Below are 10,000 nucleotides of genomic sequence, written 5' to 3'. Positions count from 1 at the left end.
ACACACCACATGCAGCATGCTATAGCATGCATGAACACACATTACATGCAGCATGCTATAGCATGCTAAAACACACCACATGCAGCATGCTATAGCATGCTAAAACACACCACATGCAGCATGCTATAGCATGCTAAAACACACCACATGCAGCATGCTATAGCATGCTAGAACACACCACATGCAGCATGCTACAGCATGCATGAACACACATTACATGCAGCATGCTACAGCATGCATGAACACACCACATGCAGCATGCTATAGCATGCTAGAACACACCACATGCAGCATGCTGTAGCATGCATGAACACACCACATGCAGCATGCTACAGCATGCATGAACACACATTACATGCAGCATGCTATAGCATGCTAGAACACACACCACATACAGCATGCTATAGCATGCTAGAACACACATTACATGCAGCATGCTATAGCATGCTAAAACACACCACATGCAGCATGCTATAGCATGCTAAAACACACCACATGCAGCATGCTATAGCATGCTAAAACACACCACATGCAGCATGCTATAGCATGCTAGAACACACCACATGCAGCATGCTACAGCATGCATGAACACACATTACATGCAGCATGCTACAGCATGCATGAACACACCACATGCAGCATGCTATAGCATGCTAGAACACACCACATGCAGCATGCTGTAGCATGCATGAACACACCACATGCAGCATGCTACAGCATGCATGAACACACATTACATGCAGCATGCTATAGCATGCTAGAACACACACCACATACAGCATGCTATAGCATGCATGAACACACATTACATGCAGCATGCTATAGCATGCATGAACACACATTACATGCAGCATGCTATAGCATGCTAGAACACACCACATGCATGTCCCTCATGCGTGTGGTGTGTTCTAACTCAGGATGTTTGTCCCGTCATTGTCACACATTTACTTTCACCTTTTTTCCTGCAACTGCTGGAAGCTTAAATGGGTCAGATTCCCCCGCGACATAATGGCAGGATTAGCGCAGGAGCTTTTCCTCCGCTGTGAAACCACTATCGCTGTTGTTGTATGTGTTGATCAGGGGTCGAGTCCCGCTTCTGTTCACGCCGTCGAACCCACAATCGTCGACTCGTTACAGCTGTGGGTCCGGCGAGGGCGCGGGCGCCGCCTGCTTTTACGCTTTCATGCTCAGGTGTTTGTTCTGGTTCACGGTCAGAATCGGTTCGTTAGGAATTAAGTTTAGTGAGGAATGCGGTGGAGAGGATTAAGGTGAAGGAATGAAGGAATGAAAGAATGAAAGCATGTTGTAAAGTGGCTTTCACCAGCCGTGCACTCTAAAAGCCATTATTTATAATGGACCAATATCCCCCCTCCCTCTACTCCCCTGCGTTCAAATAAAAGAGTGGAGCCGGTGCTGCTTCCATCTCCATGTCCTCGTGCACACAGTTAATCCTCCTGCATCCTGCTTTTGCACAAAACCACTTCCTGTCGAGAAGAAATGCCAAAGGACAATGATCAGAGTGTTTATCTGGGGACGCACTAAAGCTCTCGTCTCGTGTGTAAAGATTACAAAAAGTGAAGGTCACGCAGGAGGACGTTGCTCTTCTTCTGACGTCTGGATGAATGTCGCTTATGATAAACATATTACCGCTGGTTTTCTTCTCATAGAAATTGAAAAAACAAAGTCACGCTCCTCTTGTGGGCTTTGGGATACACAGACGTCTGGCATAAGCAAGAAAAACCGCCAAGTCAGCGAGCTTGTTAAACTCTTCTCAAAACTTGACATTTTGGAGAACCGATGTGCGTCTGCGGCTTTTTTTTTTTTTTAACGTCATGTCTCAAAATGGCCGGAGCGCGTTCTGTTCTCACCCGTCTCAGCACTTTTTTTTGCGTGTGTTATTATAATTGAACTGTTATTCAGCAGCCGTTTCCTCTCGTGAACTCCTGACGGAGAACGTCGGTCCGGACGTCGTCTCATGATGGAAATGTTGAGATGAAGTCTGTTTGCTTCCGGCTGCGCGACTTCCACATGTTCATAACCTCACCAGCAGATGTTTTCCTGTAGCCGAGGACGACAATATATCATTGAAAAACGTCACTATGACGCACATGATGCACATAATACACATAATACACATAATATTCGCAGTATTGCAAATTAGATTTGATGTTATTTTATTATCCGGCCCTGCTTTGTTCCCTTCAGCCGGCAAGTCCGGTCCCAATGATTCAGACGTTTGCATCTTCACACACACACACACACACACACACACACACACGGCTCCTGCGGGTAATGTCCAAATAAGTTCAGGGGATGCGGCTTTGGACCAACACACACACACCGTGATTCATGAGCACCAGTGAGGTCATGTGACGCTCCACAAGGAACACAAAGGGGAAAAAGGAGAAGGGGCCAAAAATGGCACAGTCATAGGGAACCTCTGACACACACACACACACACACACACACACAAACACAAGCACTGACAAAGCCTGGCGTACACTGGAGTGGCCTATAAAATATGAATGATATCTTCCTCTATATATGTATATTTTCATCAACGAGCCGCAGGACATGTATGAACTGGAGCATTAAAAACAAATGCTCTGTTTCCCCAACACGCACTCCACGTGTGCGACATCATCACGTGTCCTCCGGCGTTTTGCCGTGTGTCTGCATGTTTCTGCCGTGTTAAAAAAAAAGAGAAGAAGAAGAAAAAGAAAGAGAGATCCTGTGCATCCTTTGGGTTTGTCTTGGGAGTTGCTGTCAGAACTTTGCATGCACGCTTTGAGAGTTAATTCACACATCCGCCACACACACACGCACACACACACACACACGCACACACACACACACACACACACACACACACTTGGGGAGAGAAAAAGGAAGTGAGGGGAGAAGGAAATGTACCTGCATAAGCTGAAGGCATGATAGCGAGGCAGTTGCAGTGCTTGCAGAATGCTGCTGTCTGCAACTGTTGAAAGAGGTTCGCAGTCTCTCGCTGGCTCTCTTTTTTCACACACACACACACACACACACACACACACACACACACACACACACACACACACACACACACACACACACACACACACACACATTTAGTTACAGACACACACTCTTCTTTTGAGCCCACTCATACGCGTTAGAACATTTGAACACTAGCCCTCGTGTAGGAGTGTGCTTCTGGCACAGAGTGTGTGTGAGTCTGTGAGTGTGTGTGTGTGAGAGTTTGTGTGTGTGTGTGAGTGTAAGTGTGTGTGTGTGTGTGTGATTATGGTAGTGCGATAGAGCGAGACAGCAGGAGGATGTACTTGAGACGGAGTGTCAAAGAATGACTTTGTGCGTGTTTGTACGTGAGGGGAAAGTGTGTGTGTTTGTGTGTCTTCTACACAACCGAGAAGTAGGGGTGAAAAAAAACTGACAAGAAAAGGAAGGAAAGAGCAAGAAAAGGCCTCGTCTTCGGAAAGCATTGACAGGTTGACAGGTCTGCTGAGAGCCGCAGAAACAAACACACAAGAGACACGGAAAAGGGGAAGCGAGGGAAGAAAGGGAGGGAAAACGGAGAGAGAGGACAGAAGGACAGAAGAAAGAGCATGTACACAATGATATAGTGTCGCGCCAGCGCCCGCGAGATGCGGTCGTAAAGTTTTCTTTCTTCATTCGGGCCGTAATCCTGTAATTTCCTCGCGTAAATCTGCCGTTTTTGTGCCGGCAAAGTTCGCTTGAAAGCTCGACAAAAGACAAAAGAGAAAGAAAAGAGAGAGACGCGACGAGGTTAGAGGCGAGGATGGAAATAGAGTGCGTGTGAGAGACAGAGGGAATAAAAAAAGATGCTTTTATTAAGAGGGGAGTTGTCTGCATGGTGTAATATTGTCTGTTCTCAAAGTATTTTTTGCATGAAGCCCGGAGCGGATCTTCACAATACTGCAGTTTATTTCTGTGACTCAGCAACTAAACAAGCTTCTGGCGTTGCCCCCGTGCAGAAAGGTCTTATTTTTATACACGGCTCTTCCCCAGATGATACCGGAGAGTTTTCACAACAGGAAAAGAAAAAGGGATGAAGAACGACAGAAACGACCTCGTATGTAAAGTGTATTTTTAGCTGGACTCGGTACAATTGGCTGGAAGTGGAAGGTAACGCACATTATGAGCAGTTATTGGAAATGAAGGCCCGACTCTATCGCGCTAACATCTCCACGGGCGAGAACGAGGTACAAAGTTGTGTTAAACACATCGTGAAAAGTGTTGTGTTACCTTTAATAGAGAGAGAGAGAGAGAGAGAGAGAGAGAGAGAGAGAGAGAGAGAGAGAGAGAGAGAGAGAGAGAGAGAAAAAGGCCTCGGTGACACGAGAGGAGCGTTGAAAAAGAAGGACTTGTCCCGGGACGCGGTCGGGAAGAAAAGCATGTGCAGATGAAAAAAAAAAGAGCGAGAGAAAGAAAGAAAGACATAGATGGACTTCGGCTGGTTGGAGAACAGAAGCTGAGAGCGAGAGAGCGTGAAAGAGAGAGAGAAGGAAGGAAGGAGAGGGTGAATACCAGCTATTGTTGGAATGCCGTAGCAACACTTGGCACAGAGGATGGGGGAGGAGTGTGTGTGTGTGTGTGTGTGTGTGTGTGTGTGTGTGTGTGTGTGTGTGTGTGTGTGTGTGTGTGTGTGTGTGTGTGTGTGTGTGTGTGTGTGTGTGCTCAGGGGGTCAGCGGGTTTAATGCTGTGTTCAAGTTGCTCCTTGTCGGTGGCGTTCTGTGCTGGCAACCCAGCGACTGTGGGCTTAAGTTATTAGCTCGTCTGGACGCGAGTCTAAAACTATCCCGCGCCGCATTTCACACCGATGCGTCGACGCCCCGGCTAGCTCGGCTGGTTTAGCGCTAGCGCTCGAGTTTGAGGTCCAGCTCACACCCTAAAAGTGAAGTTAACAAGTGGTAGTAGTTGTGTGTGTGACTGGGAAGAGGGTGTGCGCCATGCTAGTGGGTCTGTGCACCTGTACGTCACAGTGGTAGTCTTCACTATCAAAGTGTAGCATGCTAGCATTTGCTAACTAGCGCAGAGTGCTGGCAACCCAGCGACTGTGGGCTTAAGTTATTAGCTGGTCTGGACGCGAGTCTAAAACTATCCCGCGCCGCATTTCACACCGATGCGTCGACGCCCCGGCTAGCTCGGCTGGTTTAGCATCAGCGCTCAACTCCAATTAACACTCTAAAAGTGCAGTTAACTAGTGTGTGTGTGTGTGTGTGTGTGTGTGTGACTGGGAAGACGGCGTGCCGCCATGCCAGTGGGCCTGTACGTCACAGTGGTAGTCTACACTATCAAAAGTGTAGCGTGTTAGCATGCTAGCATTTGCAAACTAGCGCCAAACACCAATGGACAGAGAGGAACATGATAAAGAAAGTGAAGGGATTCCCCAAAGTCACAAGCGTTCACCCTCATGTGGACGAGCTCAAACTTTTCCTTCCAGAAGTGATCGAGACGTTTCGATAACTTCTGGAAGGAAAGGGTTGAGAACCAAAGTTTACCCATCAGCCCTCAGCTGTACATTACTGTTTTGTGCTAGTTAGCAAATGCTAGCATGCTAACACGCCACACGTTGTTCGTCTCTGTACTATTTGGCCGCGTTAGAGGCGGCAGCGGCCTAGAGAAGTGTGGAACAATGCTTTATAAATGATAAATGAAGTGTTTACTCATGCTTAACTAAAGCTTCACGGCGTGTAGTTACTATAAAGGGTTACTAAAACATGTCAACCTCCTTGAGGATTCATCCTCTGAACCATGAATATCTGATTCATGCATCAACTTGGCTTTTTAACTGTTTTCCCCCCTTTGAATGTATGAATAAATGCTTCAATTGTTCCATCTTCCTCCCACTGATCCCGCTGTCTTTTCCTTTTCTCCTTCTAGGATCCCGCTGGCATCTTTGAGCTGGTTGAGCTGGTGGGGAATGGCACCTATGGGCAGGTGTACAAGGTAAGACACTGACTTTGAAGCACACATTCTGCCTTTTCCTGACAGCGCGCTGCGCTACTTATCAGCTTTTCTTCGATCTCTGCGCGTTGCCCGTGTGGAATAAAGAACAGAAAACGTGCGATGTGACTGAAGGAAAAACTGAGGGAGGAGAGGAGAGGAGGACGAGCTCGAGAGGAAATGGAGCGGATGTAAAAAGAGACGTAAATGCGAAGAGGAGAAGCAGAAACTGGGGCACATTAAAGTGCTTTTAGGAGAATTTCTCTGACTCTTTTTCATCCATTTACTTCATCTGCTCCAAGCCTGTATTGGCATGACTCTCTCTACCTGTCCGAAGGGTTGATTACCCGTCTGGATTAAGTATTTCAGGGAGGGGGAAGAGTTTCACTGGGACACAGGAAGTGTTCGGTCGTTGTGATGTCACTGTGGTTTGAGGTTTTCTGCTGTCAGCTGGACTCAGACGCTTTTCCCGCTCTCATTGAAATATTATCTCTCTGTCCATGTCGCCGTCTGAACTTCCCCTTCCCTCTCTCTCTCTCTCTCTCTCTCTCTCTCTCTCTCTCTCTCTCTGTATATATATATATACACGATGGCCCGCCGCCCGGGTCCTCGCTTCCTTTTCCTGCTCCATCTCAACAGGATGCGGCACCACCGGCTTTGTTTAATCACCTCGAGCTGAAATAAACATGTGTTTGTTCAAATATGCGAAAGTGTGGACACGCAAAGGCCGCTTTGAGTGTGTGTATCTTGTCTGCGTGCGTGTGTGTGTGTGTGTGAGAGAGAGAGAAAGTGTGTGCCTAATGGAGCAGAAAGTCAAGGTCAGGTGGTGATGGAGAGGAGCTGTTCTTCCACCTGATTGGACGAGATGGAAGGTCAGGCAGAGGTCACAGATGCTTCTTCACGTTTTTTTTTAGAAATAATCTGACATCCTCACACGTGTGTGTGTGTGTGTGTGTGTGTGGAAAAACCCCACAAAAGGAATGAGAGAACAGGAGCGTTGTGTGTATCCCATGTTTCGCTGACTCTGCTGTCTTGGTAAAAAAAAAAAGCGTCACGGCTCATTTCCCGGCTGACATTCAGCCGGTCTGCTCCCGTACGTTGCCGAGCCACAGAGCGGCAACTCGGCTGATCCACGCTGGCAACTCGGCTGATCCACGCTGGCAACTCGGCTGATCCACGCTGGCAACTCAGCTGAGTCTAATACTGAAGTTGATTCTGTTGCTGCTGTTGGTTTTCGGTCTAAAAAGTGACGTTTACATCAGATTTCTTCTTCCTTCTCTATGAAGTTTTTGGATGTTTGTAGCAGATTTTCAGAGCTTTAGGAGCCAAAAAGTTGATTTATATTTCACACATTGCCCGTTAACCCTTTTAGTACTGTAACGATGACAGTCCGCCTGGTCCTTTTTTGTCTTATTTATCAATAAATATGTAAAAACAAATGTCCTTTTGGCAAAATTATTTAGCTGCTTTTCTTCAGGAGAAATGTAACTTTCAAAATCTGGCAAAGTATAAGTCATTATTATTATTACTAGCATTGGAAAGCTACGCTTGTTAGCGCTCAGAATCCGTTGGAATTACATCGATTGCGCAAATATTTGTGGAGTTACGGTCAAATTAGTTTTGCGTCCTGTTTGCATGTTACTTTCTGTCGCCGGCGACGGGGTCCGTACTGAAGGGGTTAAATCATCCTTTTGGTCTCCAAGCTCATTTATGTATCGCACATCTTCCAGCATTTTGGGAAAAAATAATATAAATCACCAAGATGTCACCTTGAGCTTTATTCAAAAACACTTTCAGACATTGTACCGACATATATTTCAGGAAATGATCATCAGAAATGTAAATCTTCACACAAAATAGAAGCAAAATGCAGCAGCGCTTCGTTTCAAACGCCGCCCCAAAGTCGCTGTACGGATGTAAATTGGGAAACATTGAATTCATCCACACAGCTGAAGGGGGAAGAGTCACTCGAGTAAAAAACGCCATTTATTTTAAACTCCTCGGCCCCGAAGAGGATCAGCTCCTGGTGAGCAGGTGAGGCTCAGAGTCAGCCAGGTGATAAATTGACCTTCAGTCCGGCGCGTTAGCGAGCTGGAATCACCCAGAGAGCGTCGCTCTGGACCCGTTTTAAACACATGTCGTATCAGGAAAATAACACAGGACCGTATATATATATATATATATATATATATATATATATATATATATATATATATATATATATATATATATATATATTATAGCTTTGCACCATAGCGTCTCCGTCTGGATCGATGCTTCGGGCCGAGCACAGCTGCTTCTCTAAAGATCAGAGTCGGTTGCCGGCCGTAAACACGCTTCCACTCCTCTTTTTTAACGCCGTATAGTTTGAAAACGTTGGGAATCTCTGCACGCCTCCCCCGCTCCTCTATTCTCTTCCTGGTTTCATTTTCTGCAGAGATGTATTCACACGATGGGACGTATCAATTAATCATCCTCGCTGCAACATTACTGTTTTTCACTTGATTGAAAATGAATTATTCATGTCCGTGATGGACACGTCGCCTTTGGGCCTATTTAAACTTTAACAAAAACGCCCGTTTGGATGAGTCGCTTTGGGTCAAAGCTACAAAAAAAGCAGCTGGATGTCCTTGTGCAGTGGACATTATTTTGATTTTAAAACGTGTGTGTTGTTATACAGCATCTCTGTGATCAGATACTTCCTTTCCTGCAGGGAGAGATCAGCCTCTCAGGGCGATCCGCTGGTTTTCACTCGTGTGACACGAGTAATGAAGCTGGAGACGCTCGTGTGTTACCGTGCATGCGTCCATTTGTGTGCATGTGACATAATGGAGAGCAGTGCTTTATGTGTTGGGTCTGTGTCTGGGAGTGAGAGAGAGCTCTACTCTACTTATCTAGTTAAATGATACGCATCTTTCTCACACACACACACACACATAGCAGCATCTCAATAAAAAACCTCTTGAAAAAGTTGTTTCCAGGTTGTTGTTGTTGTTGTTGTTTCTCTCGTCAGCGACAGCAGTGATGGACGAGGAGCCGGAGCGGAGAGAGAAATCATATTTTGAGTTTTTCATCTCAGCTCGTTGTTTCTGTTTCTCCTCCTCTCAGCTTCATCCTCCACTCTTTCCTCTTATCAATATGTAATCAGCTTTTCTTCTCATTTTCTTTGGGGGGGAAACTGTACTTAAGGGAGCAGCCTGTGCTATATATATATATATATATATATATATATATATATATATATATATATATATATATATATAGCTCCTACTGGCTGCTCTAAAAGGGCTGTAAATAGAGAACACGGGTAATGTTGAATAATTAAACACGCTCTCTCTCTTCTTTCTCTCTCTAACTGTCGTCTCTCTCCGTCTCATCGTCTCTCTCTCCATCGCCCTCGTCGGTATCTCCTCTCTTTTCATTTTCCCACGTCTCTCTTCCTCCCTCATCTCTCCAGCTCTTTACTCACGCTCTTCTTTCTTTCTTACATTTTTTATTTAATCGTGCTTCTGTTTCTTCTCCGCTTCTCTTTTCTCTCGGATGCCCGTGAATATTTGATGGAGCTTCTGGGAATTACAGTTCCCCGAATTGAGGAAGCAAGAGGGGAGGGGGGAGGGTTTTCCCTCGCCGGCTATTGGCCAAAACGCCCCCCCCTCCCCCACCCTGAACATACCGAGGGAACGACTTATCGATCGACGGGCGTATCGATCGGCTAATTGATCGATCGCGCGGCTCCTCGTCGTTCCCGCGGGAGAAGTCATTCTTCTCCGTGATGGGACGCGAGGGCGAGTGTGGAGACTCATCATGTCTCGATGAGAAGAACACATACACACACACAGACACACACACACAGACACACACACACAGACACACACGAGCATGTGAACCATGACACATTCAGTCCATCGTCTCATCGACTTGTGTCCTCGGCTTATTTCGCAGCAACATAACATTTCCTGTGTTTGTGTGTGTTTGCTTTTATATGTGTGTGAGTGTGTGTGTGTGCGTGTGTGTGTGTTCAAACACTTTCTCGCCATG

The 10,000-nt window shown here is 46.2% G+C and overlaps 1 protein-coding gene across 17 annotated transcripts in view; it reads left to right on the top strand.

Annotated features, from left to right (window-relative positions):
- Positions 1-10,000, top strand: part of tnika (TRAF2 and NCK interacting kinase a) — a 57,427-nt gene that overhangs the window by 5,207 nt on the left and 42,220 nt on the right. For all 17 annotated transcript variants that reach the window (XM_068580650.1, XM_068580649.1, XM_068580643.1 and 14 more), the window contains exon 2: positions 5,900-5,965. In XM_068580650.1, the coding sequence (XP_068436751.1) occupies positions 5,900-5,965 (66 nt within the window). The remainder of the gene's footprint in view (positions 1-5,899; positions 5,966-10,000) is intronic.

The sequence above is a fragment of the Clinocottus analis genome, unplaced genomic scaffold (assembly GCF_023055335.1).
Source record: "Clinocottus analis isolate CAN_PGR_092001 unplaced genomic scaffold, fCliAna1.0.p SCAF_17, whole genome shotgun sequence".
Taxonomy (NCBI): domain Eukaryota; kingdom Metazoa; phylum Chordata; class Actinopteri; order Perciformes; family Cottidae; genus Clinocottus; species Clinocottus analis.
The sequence above is the reverse complement of the archived record's forward strand: the minus strand, read 5'-3'. Positions and strand labels throughout refer to the sequence as shown.